The 16,550-nt window shown below is 39.5% G+C and overlaps 1 protein-coding gene across 1 annotated transcript; it reads right to left on the bottom strand.

Annotated features, from left to right (window-relative positions):
- Positions 1-12,872: 12,872 nt before the first annotated feature.
- Positions 12,873-16,547, bottom strand: LOC122118540 (zinc finger protein OZF-like). Its single transcript, XM_042692382.1, has 2 exons — positions 16,514-16,547; positions 12,873-15,407 (listed from the first exon to the last, which is right to left on the bottom strand). Exon 2 carries the CDS (start codon positions 15,316-15,318, stop codon positions 13,636-13,638), a length of 1,683 nt encoding a protein of 560 aa, XP_042548316.1. The 5' UTR covers positions 15,319-15,407; positions 16,514-16,547; the 3' UTR covers positions 12,873-13,635.
- Between the last annotated feature and the right edge of the window lie 3 nt (positions 16,548-16,550).

Here is a 16,550-nt window from a genome sequence, read left to right as displayed (position 1 = left end):
TTGAGTTCTAGCCCAGCCTAGGGGCCTAACCAACTTCTGCCACACCAGATGAAGTCTCCATACAAAGTCTGTTTAATTTAGACTGAGCACTACAAAGAAATTGCTTGCTTTGGCTCATAGCTCATATACAAGTGAGCCAAAAGAGTTGGGCTGTAGGTGCCACAAATAATGGTCTTGTCAAAGTGCTGAGATCTCTGGATTGTGAACTTCATACAAGGATGTATGAGATCCAGAGAAGTGAAAAAGTTAAATGAACTTCAAAATTCATGGAGGGGACAGAAAAGAGAAGTTAGGGTACGATGTGTTACAAAGAAGCAGAACAAACATTGTGATAATTGGGGGGGGGGGGGGGGCAAGTGACCTAGCAGTGCACAAACATAAAGATGTAAGAGTGCTCATGCTAGTGCTAGGGAGGCCTTGGATGGTCCTTGAGGGTCTAGAGAAAATACCATGATGATAGCCTTGGCCAGTGCCCACTGTGCTCCACATCCCAGCTTCTATCCCTGCCACAGACTCTGAGATGCATCATTTCAGGTTCATGTCAGGAAGGAATCAGGGTTCACCTACCATCTTGCTCTCTAGAACTTTTGTCCTTTAGATTATGGTCAAGATTACCAGGGAACTGGAACTTCTTGGTTGAATGCTCAGATCTCAGGAGAACAGACTCTTCAGGGTCAGTATTAACACCCCTAGAGATGATGGCCCTCTAAAGATTCAGTATGTTCTGTAACACAGACCAATATACTGTAACATTCCTTGAATGGTTATTGGAAATCTGAAAATCTAATTTACAATTTAAGTCTTTAATACAAAGGCAGAAATCTTCTAAAGCCTAACTGTGGATATTACTACAGGATAAAATTTGTGGTGAGACCTTTGACTTTCTCAAAAATTACATAACTCAGAGACTGGGAATGTGGCTTAGTGGTAGAGTGATGGCCTAGCATGCATGAAGCCCTGGTTCAATTCCTCAGTACCATATACACAGAAAAGTCCAGAAGTAGTGGTGTGGCTCAAGTGGTAGAGCACTAGCCTTAAGCAAAAGAAGCTCAGGGACAGTGCCCAGGCCCTGAGTTCAAGGCCCAGGACTGGCAAAAAAACTATATATATCAGCCAGTCACCAGTAGCTCATGCCTGTAATCCAAGCTATTCGGGAGATCTGAGATCTGAGGATCATGGTTCAAAGCCAACCTGGGCAGGAACATCTGTGAGGCACTTATCTCCAATTTAACCATGAGAAAACCAGAAGTGGCGCTGTAACTCAAGTAGTAGAGCACTTACCTTGAACTGAATTGCTCAGGGATAGCATCCAGGCCCAGGCCCACAGTTCAAGACTCACGAATGACAAAAAAAAAAAAAAAAAAAAAAAAAAAAATATATATATATATATATATATATATATATATATATATATATATCTCACTCCAGTGTTAGTGACTGGTTCTAAGGTTGTTGTGTATTCAACACCTTCCCTTCTCAGGATAAAGGAGCTTTTACAATGAGCTAAAGCTACATATTCTGTCATTCACCCCTGGAAGTGTCCTTTAAATTAGGTGTAATCAGTAAAGGGAGAACAACAAAAGTGCTACTACATCTGGAAAGATCAAAGTAAGAGTATTTCTCCTACACCTGTATGCCCACATCAGAAGAACATTGTCTCCATGTTCAAATATATTGGTCCCTGAGCTTTTGTGATAAAGGAACAAAACTGGTGACATTCTATCACTTGAATCATAGTGCCATTTGTGGCAATTTTGGTGGTGGTCAATTGGAGATAGTCTCACAGTCTTTACTACCTAGTATGGCTTACAACTGAGATCTTTAGATCTCATACTTTTTTTTTTTTGGTCATGGGGCTTGAACTCTGGCCTTGGGCCCTATCCCTGTGCTCTACCACTTGAGCTACAGTGTCACTTCCAATTTTCTAGTGGTTTATTGGAAATAAGAGTCTCATGGGCTTTCCTGCCCGGGCTGGCTTTGATCCTCAGATCTCAGCCTCCTGAGTGGCTAGGATTACAGGCATGAGCCACCAACACCCGGCTCCTAAAGATCTCATACTTTTAAATAACTAAGAATACAATTTTGTGAGGCACCAGTTCCCTGTTAGATCATGAGTTCTTAGCTACTTGATCCAAGCAAGACTCACTGTTTCCAAAGAACAGGTCAGCAAGCAAAGGGTCTGTAACATCACTTTGTCATTTGAAAAGGGCCTTTCATAATCAGTTGGTAAAGGTCTGTTTTCCTATCATTCCAGAAACCATATTCAAATGCTTACATAGAATATTTTCAAGAATTTGTTGTTAGTGTTGTTCATATTAGTGGTCCTCAGGTTTGAACTCAGGGGAAAACATTTGTGCGGCTTCCTTTACCATTTAAAACCATGCCAGAAGCCCTTTTGTATCACTCATTTTTCCAGTTAGGGTCTTCTTTCTTTGTCTGGGCATTTCCAGACACCAATTTTTATAAGTCTCAGAGACTTTCCCTTAGTGCTCTGACTTGGAACTGGGATCCTCAGATCGCAGCCTCCTAAGTAGTTAAAATTACAGGCATGAGCTACCGGCACCTGGCTGGTTAAACATTTTTTTATAGTCATCTACAATTCTTTGACTAAGTTATTTATATTTAATTAGTATATATTAGTTGAACAAAGGAGGTTCATTGTGTTATTTCTATTTATCCATACAACGAATTCACTTCCCTTCTTCATCCCCTTTCTTAAAACAATATCACCTGGGCTAGGAATATAGCTTAGTGGCAGAGTGCTTACCAAGCATGCATGAAGCAATTCCTCAGTACCACATAAGCAGAAAAAAAAAAGCCAGAAGTGGCTCGGTGGCTCAAGTGGTAGAGTACTAGCCTTGAGCAAAAAAGAATCTCAGGGACAGTGCCACATCCTGAGTTCAAGCTAAGGATTGGCAAACAACAAGAACAAACAAAAAACAATGGGGCTGGGAGGTGGCTCAGTGGTAGAGCACTTGCCTTGCATGCATGAGGCCCTGGGTTCAGTTCCTCAGCATCACATAAGCAAAAAAGAAAAAAGCCGGAAGTGGCGCTGTGGCTCAAGTGGTAGAGTGCTAGCCTTGAGCTGAAGAGCTGAGGGACAGCGCCCAGGCCCAGTGTTCAGGCCCCATGACCAGACCCCCCCAAAAAAACCAATGTCCATTGTTATATATATATACATCTATATACACATACATATATATGTATACATATATACAATTTTTTTTTACTATATTCACCTTCCTTTATCCATTCACCCTCCCTGTTCCCACTGGTACCTTCACCCTCAACAGAACCTATTTTATGTTCCTGTTATTTGGGGTTTTTTTCCTTTTATTTTTAATTTTTAATTGTAAAGGTGATGTACAGAGGGATCATAGTTATATAAGTCAGATATTGAGTACATTTCTTTTTGAGCAGTGCTGGTATTTGCTTTTTATTCATGTTAGTTGTGCAAATTGTTTTCACTTTGATATTTCACAATGCCAGTAGTTACTTTAATTAGATGAACCATTTCAGGTGTCCTCTCTTTGCTTATCCACACCCTACTCCACTCCTATTACTAAACAGCTTTCAGTGAGTTTCTATATGCAGTCTTCATGCATACATATGCATGTATATAAGTGTTGTAATAGTAGTTCCTTTTTTGGGGAGTGGAGGTCCAGTAGTGCGGCCCGAACTCTGGGCCTGGGCACCGTCCCTCAGCTCTTCAGCTCAAGGCTCGCTCTCTACCACTTGAGCCACAGCACCACTTCTGGCTTTTTTTCTTTTTGCTTATGTGGTGCTGAGGAATTGAACCCAGGGCCTCATGCATGCAAGGCAAGTGCTCTACCATTGAGCCACCTTCCCAGCTCCCTGTAACAGTAGTTCTATGTGGGGATACCTAGGAGCTGGTAGTAGAGGGAACGAGAACGAAAGACACTAAATAACACTTATTTACATGTAACTTATATACATGTAACTTTGGTTTAAGATGTCATTATACATGTATACATATATAGGCATGTATATGCCTATCTTTTAAGACTCAATTCCTTATATGAGGGAAAATAACTTTTGCCCATAAAAACCTACTTTATCAATTAACAAGTTGATATCCAGTTGCATCCTTTTGCCAATGAATGGTATAATGTCTTTGCTGTTTATTACTGAATAAATGTACACTATGTATCAATGCCAGATTTCATATTCTTTTATCATCCTTAAATAGTTGTATAGAGGAGTTGCTATTTCACAAGTCATGGATACAAAATATAAAATTTTGATCAATGTCACACATTTCAATATTCCACACATCCCAACCCATACTCTCATTCTTCTTCACTTCATAAGACATACATAAGATATACAATGGATTGCTGACTACATTCTTCCACTCTTCTACTCTTCATTTGTCCACCATTTTCAAATGCCCATTACCTGGTGTTTTGCAAATCTAAAATTTCAACCCCTGTAAAGAAAGGCACTCTGCTTATTTTTTCATTTAGTCCTTCTGCCTACTAGGATGAGAAGTACGATCACCCCTTAATATCAAAATGGAAGTTGAGATGTAGTTCTTTGCATTAAAGAGAACGACACAAGCAGTAGTTGTGCAATTAATCAGAAAGTGTGCAAGTCCTCAAATTGTGTGGTCAGGACTCCAGCACATATTCCTGACTTTCAGTAATAAAAATCTACTCATTTGGTCATGGAACAAACATACACTAATTGCTTGGAATTTTGTGAAATATTCTAGAGTTCTGAATCATTTCCACTTTCTTTAAAATCTTCATTACATTTCACTGAGGCAATTTGACTGGTTAACTGACTAGCACCAAGGCTCAGACATATCTCAAAACCCTTTGGGAGTTGTTTTCCTTTCTACACAACAGGAGAAATAATTGCTTGCCTCAGTAATCTGGATATTGATGGTTTTGACATCATATTATTGTGAGCAGAATGGAATAAGATACCAGATATAAACTGCCTATAATGTGTCATGTGTAAGCCACATTTTGTTTATGCACTGATCAACTATAGTATCCTAAACTGCTTTGATAGCTTGGCTACCAGAAATAGTGCAGCAATGAAGATGGATGTGAACATGACTCTATTCTATCCTAACATAAATTCTTTCTGATGTATGTCCATGAGTCGTATTACTAGATCCTATGGTACTTCTATTTTTGGCTTTTTAAAGCACTTCTATACCACTTCTTTCCTAAGTGTTTGCACTAATTTATACTCACACAAATAGGTATAAGGTTCCTTTTCTGACATCCTCACTAGCAGTTGCTCATTTGTGTACTTGCTGATTGCCACTCTGTCTGGAGTGAGATGAAATTTCAATGTCATTTCGATTTGTATCTCCTTTATGGCCAAGAATGCTGACCATTGCTTCATCTACAGATGTTTTTATTTGTACTTCTTTGGAGCTCAGTTCACTCTTTTGTCTCTTCAGTTCAGTTGCCTATTTATTGATTGGATTATTGGTTCTTTGGGAGTTTAGATAATTGAGCTCTTTTTGTATCTTGATCATTAGTCACTTTTCAGATGTACAGCTGGTGTTTTGCTCTGCTCTAGTCTATTAGGCCATGTTTTAATTCTAGATTTAATAAAATCTGTAATAACACCGTTCAAATAACTAAAGGCCTTACACTATGGCTTGATATAGAAAAGCTGGAGGAGGGGCTGGGAAATTGGCTCAGTGGCAGAGCACTTGCCTTGCATGCCTGAGGCCCTGGGTTCGATTCCTCAGCACCACATAAGCAAAAAGAAAAAAGCTGAAGTGGCGCTGTGGCTCAAGTGATAGAGCGCTAGCCTTGAGCTGAAGAGCTGAGGGACAGCGCTCAGGCCCAGAGTTCAGGCCCCATGATGAGACCCAAAAAACAAACAAAAACAAAAACAAAAAAAAAAGAAAAGGTGGAGGATTTCCATGATATTAAAACCTATGCACACTTTCTTCTCCAGATACCTGATTTTTATATTTAATTGGTTCTAACACTAGTTTCTTTCCTTTTTTGGCTAGTACCCAAGTTTGAACTCGGGTTTCATGCTTATTCAGTTTCATTGCTCACAGCTGGCTCTCTATTCCTTGAGCCATGCCCCAACTCAGCTTTTTGTTGCTTAATTATAGTGCATTTTGTAGTCTTTTCTGCCTAGGCTGGCTCTATTCCTTGATCCTCTGATCTCAGTTTCAAGGGTATCTAGGCTTAGAGGGAAAAAGCCAAAAGGCCTATCAGTTTCTTTCCTTTTATATCAGTTGCAGAACGAAACAATGTGAATTTTCAAATGCTCAGTTTACAAAAGTATGTCTATTTCTATTTGTACCTATATCTATATGTATATAAGAGAGAGAAGAAATTAAGCACATTCCCTGGCAAACCATGGCTATGAACATTCTTTACAATAAACAAACAGTATTTTATTTATGTGGATATGTATGCATGCATGCTTGTATATGTGGATACACACATATACACATCCATCTACATACACTCACAAAAACACACACACATAGACAGACAGACAGACAGACAGACAGACAAATAGGTTTGAGGCAGGCCTTATTATGTAGCCTGGGTTGCTCTCAAACTAGTGAACTCTCTGCCTTCTCCACCTAAGTTTTAAATTATAACCTGCCCAACCACACCTCACTAACTAATGTTATTTAAAATGAGTACATTGCTGTCCTCAAATCAAATGGGCTTTTGGTTATTAAGGAAATAGAATATTTAGTGGAAGAAGTAAACATGAAATACCTCCACAACCATATCACAAAAAGCTCATTTTCTGCATCTAAGAGTGTAGTTTTGCACAAACATGTGCACTTACCACAGCTGGTATTTTTCATACATCACAGTCAAATATGCCAATATTAGTGATTGGACTCATTGCCTGGGTGATGTCCCTGAGCTTCTCTTTTAAGGCTACTTGAGCCACATCTTTACTTCTACTTCTGAATTTTTTTATTAATTGGAGGGTCTCATGGACTTTTCTGCCCAGGCTGGCTTCAAAGCTCTATCCTCAGATCTCAGGTTTACAGGCATGAACCACCTGTACCTAGCAGCTTTACATATTTTTATTTACACTGTACCTGGTTATTTTTGGTACTTAGTAAGGTTTTCGTTGTTTGTTTATGTGCTGGTCTGTGGCTTGAATTAAAGGCCCAGGTACTTTCCCTGAGGTTTTTTTTCCTCAAGATTTGCACTCTAGCACTTGCACATCTCTACTTCAGGCTTTTGGGTGGTGAGTTGGAGATAATAATCTCCATGACTTCCCTACCTGGGCTGATTTGAACCATGAGCCACAACTCTCGAGTCTCCTGAGTAGATAGGAGTATAGGTGTGAGCCACAGGTGACTGGCTGATTTAAGTCTTAAGACCTCCTTGAATACTTCCTAATGACCAAGTTTTCCATTCTGTGGGTTTCAGACACATAGCAGGTTGTAAGGGAGGAACAAGCTGAGTAGAACAAGGAATCCTTGCTCGAGTGCTAATGTGTCAGAAAAAATCTATTCGTAGTGAGCTGAACTACGCTTTTTTTTTGTCAGTTGTGGGCTTGAACTGGGCCTGAGCACTGTCCCTCAGCTCTTCAGCTCGAGGCTAGCACTCCACCACTTGAGCTACAGTGCCACTTCCGGTTTTCTGATGGTTTATTGGAGATAAGAGTTTCACGGAGTTTCCTGCCCGGGCTGGCTTTGAACGGGGATCCTCAGACCTCAGCCTCCTGAGTAGCTAGGATTACAGGCGTGAGCCACTGGTCCCCGGCTGCTTTTTGGAATGAACTAAATTCCTGTCTTTTTAGTCCCCTTCTTTGTAGAGATCTTCATTTCTTTGGTTTTCAATTCCAAATAATTTAATCTTACAGATAACAAATTCTTTGAGAATTGATCACACAGTAAATGGTTTCCTCATTTGTGTGCCTGTTTTTAAGGGCCTGATATGGATCTTGTGCCCTGTTGCACAATGGCTCCTCCTTAGATAGGATTCCTCAGGAGAGACAATGATTGTGCTAAAGGTCTGATAAGTTGAAATGTGTTATGGAGGAGTCTGGGTGGATTCAAATGACTGGAGAAGTTTGTACTGATTTACAAATAGCACTGATTTAATATTTCTAATGAATGAAATGTAATCTAACTGCTTATTCCAAAGCAGTATACTTATTCCAAAGTGTATGTATGTATATATATATATATATATATATATATATATATATATATAAATGTATATAATGTATATGTATACACACATCTTTGAAATAATTGCAAATTTTTATGTTAGAACTATAAACTCAACAAAACTAAAAACTAAAAACTCAACCAAAGTAGAAATTGGTAAGGTTGATATTGCAATTGAGGTAGATTTTAATTTTTCTAACGTCACCTTTATCCTCAATTCACACTGAAATTTTCATGATCAGTGAAAGTACTTTTCAAATGCTGCTCAATTTTTGTCATTTCAAAATTATTTCATACACATTAGTATAACATGTAGTTTTTTTGAAACAATAGTGTCCATGGCAAACAGTGTGATGGCAGGTCTTCAATGTGAACATTCTGATGACCTCTTACCAACAGGATGAGATGATGCAGTCTTGCTTTCCACCCTGTCACCAGAGCCAAGAGGTTTATGTGTATGAATAGGTAGAATATTCTCAGGATATTTCTATCTAAAGTCCTGAGAATGGGAAATCTGTGCTGTTGCTCTGGAGATACATTCATATGGAGCTTCTGAATGTTGCTTTTACATATGGAACTGCTCAGTGTTCATCTATATCCCTCACCTTTTTAAAAATTTTGCAACATCTTCACATATTTTTAAATGTTACCAAATTCCACTACTCGATTTTCACTATAAATTTTGCTACGAAACTACTTTGTATTTCCCTAATTTAAAATATTCTAGTTTTTCTAATGTTTTTGTAAACATCTTGGAAGAGAGAAAATAATAGAAAGCACACCTTCACTGCCTTCATCAGATGAGGGGACTCGGGATCTGAAATAGAATAACAGCTGTGGCACAAGGAATGCCAAGCTTGACCTTAAAAGCCAAAGGAGACTAACGTGCCATGAGCTTAAAGCTAACTACTGACATAAACAAAAGAAAAAGGTAAATATAGTAATAGAGTTTCATGAAACAAATCATCTTCTTCTTATATCCAAATAAAGAATACTAGAAATGGAAATCCAGACCTTTTAGGTGGGTTTTCAGGGTATAGTGGCTGAGAGAATACTGTTAACCCCTGGTATTAGGGGGCTACAGAAGTGCTCACAAGTAGTGTCATCAGGACAGTGGAGTGGACACTGGGTGATAGAGGGAAAACAGCTTGGGTGGTCCTCAGTGAGTGGTTTGTGTGAGTTAGGGATTGGAGCAGTGACTGGGAATCTTGTCCTGAAGCACTTAGTGAGGCTAAGGCTGACTGAGACCTGGGTTTGGTGAGTATGACCTGACCAGGAGAGTACATGATCTCAGTTGACTTTGTTTCCTTGCTCACTCTGTGGCTCAGATCGGTACTCAGCAGAAAGTTGTCACCATCCTCCAAGAATCAGTTCAGTAGGACACAAGGCCTCCATTGATTAGCTCATCAGGGCTGATCATTCAAAGTTAATTCTCGGCACAGACATCAAGTGGCAAGTGGTTCAGGATGTTCTGAACTCTGAGCCATCTAGGGAGCCAAGTAGAACACTGGTCACTGGGGGGGGGGGGGGGGGGTCACCTACAGATCAGGAAGGCTCTGGAGAGGCCTTGGTCAATGAAAAGATGCTAAGAGAGGATTATACAAGTGTGCTCTTCCTCTTGTCCTTCAGGGAAATTCTATTTAGAAAATACCCTATTTTTGGTCAGAAACTGAAATGTAAGGCAGTAGGAATGGGTTCATGAGCTTTCCCCTGGCTCAGGCTATCTCCTAGAGCATCAGTCTTCCCAGCATCACTTTGTTGCAGAAGTATTTAAGAAAGGGATTAAGAAAAAAAGGGGCTGGGAAGGTGGCTCAGTGGTAGAGTGCTTACCTTGCATGCATGAAGCCCTGGGTTCGATTCCTCAGCACCACATAAGCAAAAAGAAAAAAGCCGGAAGTGGCGCTGTGGCTCAAGTGGTAGAGCGCTAGCCTTGAGCTGAAGAGCTGAGGGACAGTGCCCAGGCCCAAAGTTCTGGCCCCACAACTGGACCCAAAAAAAAAAAAAAAAAAAAAAGGAAAGAAAAAAGGATTAAGACTTGCTCTTGAATCTAGATTCCATGACATCATGCAGGGGAATCAAGAGTTGAGGGAGCTCTGTCTCCTGCACACAATTAGATTCTTTTCTCATTACCATCACTCAGCAGTGTTGGGAATCTGAGAAAGTGTTCCAAAAAAATCCCTAACTTTCGATTCTTGCTCTGTACTTCCCTCAAGACTGAACTGAGATCACAGGAAACAGCAGTTATTATCTGAGCTACAAATTATTTAACCACATAAAGGAAATAGAATTGAGGCTCAGCTTTCTTTCCCCATGGTTTGCCAATTTGAAAAACATAGGTAACATTTCTACAACTCCAAATATGGAACTTCGGCAGAGTAATCTATATATTACATAGATTCCACATTCAATTAGAAACCAAGGATATCAGGCTATAACCAGTGATTTCTGTCACCATCCTCTGTCTGATCTGTTCTTCCTATGTAAACTCCTTTTACTGAAGGCATTTGCCCACATAATCACTCTTGCATGTTTAAGCACATGACACAATGGAAAATCCTCAAAAGCCCATGCTGACTCCGATTAATTTGACTCAAGGATAAAGAAGAACAAAATCTTGAACAGAGGATCCTGAAGATATGGACCAATCTCTCCATGCCTCTGGAAATAAATATTCTACACTCAACTGTGAGAAGTAGGTTCTATTTTTGTTAGCTTCCATTTTTGTGTGAGATTGCTCAATATCTTTCTCTACGTGGTTCTTTCATTTAATGTATTACCTCCCATAGCACTTTATGAGATTACAAACGACAGCCTTCTTTTCATCACAAAGAAATGTAAGCATTCCAGGTGTTGGATATGCAACCAATGCTCAATGAAACATGGAGGGCTGGGAAGGTGGCTCAGTGGTAGAGCGCGGAACAACACACTGTGTAGTCAAATGAAATGTTTGATTGGGAAAAAGTTATTACTAATTGTCACATGGTCACCTATTCTATTCTCTACCTCTGTGAGTTGTCTATTTTTCTTTTTTTGGTCAGTCATGTGGCTTGAACTCTAGGCCTGGGTGCTTTCCCGGCGCTCTGCAGCTCAAGGTAAGCACTCTACCACTTAAGCCACAGCACCACTTCCTTGTCTTTATTTTTCTTAATTTCCTTTTTTGTGTGGAGATTGCTCAGTATCTTTCTATACCTGGTTATTTGACTTAATATACTATCTTCCACAGCCCTCCCTGAGATTGCAAGTGTCAGTATTCTTCTCATCACAAAGAAATGTTTGTGTTCTTGGTGTTGGATATGAAACACTGCAGAATGAAATCATAGTACATAATATTATGCTTCAAAATGCTGTATGAATATACCTAGGAAGAAATATGTGATTAGGATGACTTTTTACCTGAATTTTACCCTACCAAAAATCTAGCACAGTCTCTCTCTGTCTCTCTCATCCCTTGGATTTCAGCAACCACCTTCTAACTAGCTTCTGGTTCCTCATTTTTGCCGTGTGTCCAATTATTTCCTTACTACCAGAATTGAGTTTAATAAAACCCTGTCTTCATTGTGTTTTGGTACAATTATCTGAATGGAGCTGGAGAAAGAAATTGGAGTGATGATAGACTCATCCTCCTCAGAACTTCACTTTTAGCCTCTAGAAAAGTGAAAAAACACAGGCTCTTCATATTATCCACTCTGGTTTATTATAACAACTCACTCAACAGAACAACAGAATGAACTAAGGGTGAATCAATCACAAGTGACTCATTGCCAGTGATTAATTCAATATAAAGGAAGCACTGAAGTTATTTTGGGGTTACTCATCCAAAACCAAATGGTTTAGACTCTTGTCTTTATTTACCAACCAAAGAAACCAGAAATGAAGCTGTGACTCAAATAGTAGAGCATTAGCCTTGAGCAAAAATGCTTAAGAACAGTGCCTAGGCTCTGAGCTCAAGCTACAGGACTTGTACCCATACAAAAAGCAGATATATCCCCAAATGTGTGCCCTTCCATGTTTTCTGAATGTTTCATGAACTTGAGGACAAAAGGTGAAGAGAAAAATTTCACAACTGTGCACATTTTGTAATAAACAAGGAGTGGCATCTTCCATCAGATCTTCTATTCAAACACTGAACTGGAAATAGTAAGTCACTTGTGTTATAATGCATTGCGCGCACATACAGTGGGATACTTTAGTGGAGCAGTGGAGAAATCGAAGCTCTTATGTCCTTGTCTGAAATCATAACAGTCTTTTCCCAACTATGACTCCCCAAACCACCTTGGAGGATGATCTGAGTCCAATCTCAAAGGGCCAGAGCTCTTATTTCTGACTTTATAAAATCACCTTGACAAATTATCCCGTATTATAAAAGACACAAGTCAACAACTTCACTCTCTTAATTACTTCTCAAGCCTGGAAGAAATTAACACCCATCACTTGTGTCCAAATTTTTTGAATAACATTCAAGGACACCATCCACACTCATCACAATAAGAGGATGAGAAATGTTGGCTCAGCGACTGCCCAATAGGAAATAATGGTTTCGGGCTGGGAAGGTGGCTCAGTGGTAGAGAGCTTGCCTTGCATGCCTGAGGCCCTGGGTTTGATTCCTCAGCGCCACATAAGAAAAAAGAAAAAAGCCGGAAGTGGCGCTGTGGCTCAAGTGGTAGAGTGCTAGCCTTGAGCTGAAGACCCGAGGGACAGTGCCCAGGCCCAGAGTTCAGGCCCCACAACCGGACCAAAAAAAAAAAAAGGAAAGAATGGTTTCCCATTACACCTAGCTTACTTCTGCCATGAAGAGCCTCTCTATATAATTTGCAGCAGTTCCTGAAAAGTATTTTCCTGCATTGGGTTTCTTTCCTGTGAGTGGTGATGCTTGCTAAAGCCTGACTTCTGCTTGAAAGATTTCCTCTAATGTTTACATTTACCAGGTCTCTGATAGCCGTAGAGATAAGACTTCCAGCTAAATGTTTTTCTACATTTATATGCTGAGAATTTCTCTCATTTATATGTTCTCAGATGCACTGAGGACTGACACCTGCTTAAAAGTCATTGTACATTTGGTGCATTCATTAGTTTTCTTTTCTCCTGTGTGATTCAGTTCTCTGATGAACACTGAGGTATGCCTTCCAGGTGAAGGCATACCTTTCCACATTTATAACATTCATAAGGTTTCTCTCCTGTGTGTTCTATTAACACCAACCCATACCTTTTTGGTGAAGGATTTTCCACGATTGTTACGTTCATACGGTTTCTCTCCTGTGTAGGTTCTCTGATGCAAATTGAGGTGTGACTTCTTGAAAATTTTTTCCACATTTGTTTTATTCATAGGATTTCTCTCCTATGTGTGTTCAATGATGAGCCATAAGCTGTGCCTTCTGGGTGAAAGACTGCACATATGCTCCATTCATAAGGTTTCTCTCCTGTGTGGGTTCTCTGATGCAAACTGAGTTTTCTTCCAGGTGAACGACTTTCTATTTATTTTATTCATAAAATTTTTCACGAGTGTGAATTCTCTTATGCTTGTTGAGATGTGAACTCTGGATGAAAGACTTTCCACATTTGTTACATTCATAAGGTTTCTCACCTGTGTGAATTCTCTTATGCCTACTGAGGTGTGAACTCCACTTGAAGGTCTTTCCACATTTGTTGCATTCATAAGGTTTCTCTCCTGTGTGGGTTCTCTGATGTGAAGTGAGGGTTGATTTGTGCCTGAAAGACTTTCCACATTTGTTACATTCATAAAGTTTCTCTCCTGTGTGTGTTCTCTGATGCAAAGTGAAGGAAGACTTCTGCCTGAAAGATCTATATTTGTTACATTCATAAGGTTCCTCACCTGTGTGAATTATCTTATGCTTGCCGAGGTGTGAACTCTGGGTGAAGGTTTTTCCACATTTGTTACATTCATAAGGTTTCTCACCAGTGTGAATTCTGTTATGCATGCCAAGGTGTGAACTCCACTTGAAGGTCTTTCCACATTTGTTGCATTCATAAGGTTTCTCTCCTGTATGTGTTCTTTGGTGCAAAGTGAGGTGAGACTTCCCTCTGAAAGCCTTACCGCATTTGCTGCATTCATAAGGTTTCTCTCCAGTGTGATTTCTCTCATGCAAAGTGAGGTCTGACTTCCGTCTGAAAGTCTTTCCACATTTGTTACATTCAAAAGGTTTCTCACCTGTGTGAATTCTCGTGTGTCTCTGGAGGTTTGCCTTCCGGGTGAAGGACTTTTCACATGTCTGACATTCATAAGGTTTCTCTCCTGTGTGTGTTCTCTGATGGACAGTAAGATGTGTCTTCCGGGCAAAAGATTTTCCACATGTGTTACATTCATAAGGTTTCCCTCCTGTGTGTGTTCTCTGAAGCAAAGTGAGGTATGACTTCTGTATGAAAGACTTTCCATATTTGTTGCATTCATGACATTTCTCATCTTTGGGAGTTCTCTGATGCCTGCTGAGACCTGACTTCTGGGTGGAAAATTTCCTGCATTCCTCATATTCAAAGGGTTTCTCATCTATGGGTGACTGAGGTTGGAAAGTCAAGTCTGACTTCTGAGAGAGAAGTTTTGTACATTGCTTATACTCATCAGACTTCTGTGGATATTTGCTCTCAGGTTTTCTAATGTGCATTTCCTTATTGAAAGACTTCTCACATTCATTACATGTACAAGGATTCTCTCCTTTGTATATTTTCTGATGTGTAGTGACTACAGGTCTTACGTAGAATGTTTTTCCACATAAAGTACATTCAGATGTTTTCCTCCCACCTTGAAGTATCTCTTCGGCAAGGAGAGCAGACTTATCATAGTCTTCTCTATATTCACTATGGTTATAGGAGGGCTCTCCCATACAGACCCAATTATGTCTAAAGAATATAGTCTCTGAGTTTAATACCTTCCCTTCTCCACCAAATTCAAAATACTGCAGCTCATTTGGACTCGCATAATTTTGATTAAAATACTCAGAGTATCTGAAGGATTGTTCAACTACAGGAGACACACCAGGTGTATATGCAGCATGCATCTCATCAGGCTCACTATAAAGAAGCATGTTCTGACACTCAATGAACTCCTCAGGGCTCATCCCTAAAGAGTTCCCATTATTCCTCATCAGCTCAAGCTTATGAGTTGAGCTTAAGTTAAAAGTTGTTATCAATCTCACTCTTTCTTCCATTGGGTTACTATTAGTGACTGCTACTTCACACAGACATTCATCTGGACCTTCCTGGCAGGTCTTAACCACCTCCTCCACTTCTTGGACATCTAAAATGTGTCAAAGAAAAAAAAGACAAAAACATAAATGAGATCCAAAGTAAAGATGTAAAGATGAAGACATTTTCTCCCATTCTGTTACAGATTTTCAATTATCAAAATAGGAATTAATTTATGATACATGATTTCTCCCTAATGTATTAATTAAAAAATAATATTGATATTTAGCCATGGAAAATGTTTTTCTGTGTTTCAGCTTTTCTTTTTATATCAGAAGAAATATTTACTCAAATTATTCAACTAAGTACTGTGAAAGTTTTAAGCTGCACACTTAAAATCTGCCTTTAGAATTCTTGGGGTTGTTTGTTTCAAATATTGTTCTGTTTGACCATAGGGGAATAGCTGCTTTGTGTTCTTTAATTTTCTTGAAATAATTTATATATTGCGCTGCTTTGCTTCTCAACCATTAGGTGAGGAACTGGAATATTTCTAGATTTGGAGACTATAATTGTGTTTTATATATTCCTTTGCCTTTCACCTAAGCAGGGATGGTTCCTGACAGTAGGCATTAATACCTACATCTCTTCAATTCTAACTTCTCATAAGAATTACTTTAAGTATCTGTAGGAATTTTAAAGTTCATTTCTCTCCATCTTATACAGTCTCATCAAAATTCCTTTTCTGACACTTTTGCCCCTCAGAAGCATGGAAGATCAAAGACACTCCGGCTCACAACCTAGTCCTCTCTACACAAAAAGATCTGGTTCTGAACTCCAGTATCTCCCCACCACCAATAAGCTATTTTCCTTATCAGAGGATAGCAGCCCTGGTGTACTCCTTATTACCTAACCCTGCATACTCCTAGAAATGAAAATGAAAGAAAATGAAATCTCATTTTCTACATTCCTAATTCTCTTTTTTGTTTCAGAATGATTTCCACAAAGAGAAAGAACTGCTAACTTTAACTCGACTGCCACATAGAATTCAGGATGTCTCCCCATGAATTCTTGATTCACAAGCCTTTGAGACAAAGGATCACCTAGTTCTCTGCCACACACAGGACCCAGGGAAACTAGGAACATTATTGCTCAATACAGGATCATGAACTTACCAACTTGGTTCTGGCTTCAACATCTATACAAGATGCTTTAACTCACCTGTGAAATTCTTGTCTGAGGCTTCTCCTATCCATGG

The sequence above is a fragment of the Dipodomys spectabilis genome, unplaced genomic scaffold (assembly GCF_019054845.1).
Source record: "Dipodomys spectabilis isolate Male_0828 unplaced genomic scaffold, ASM1905484v1 ptg000155l, whole genome shotgun sequence".
In the NCBI taxonomy this organism is placed as follows: domain Eukaryota; kingdom Metazoa; phylum Chordata; class Mammalia; order Rodentia; family Heteromyidae; genus Dipodomys; species Dipodomys spectabilis.
The sequence above is the reverse complement of the archived record's forward strand: the minus strand, read 5'-3'. Positions and strand labels throughout refer to the sequence as shown.

Coding starts and splice junctions, on each gene's coding strand:
- LOC122118540 (XM_042692382.1), bottom strand. CDS start 15,318: ATGGAAGAAAGAGTGAGATTGATAACAACTTTTAACTTAAGCTCAACT.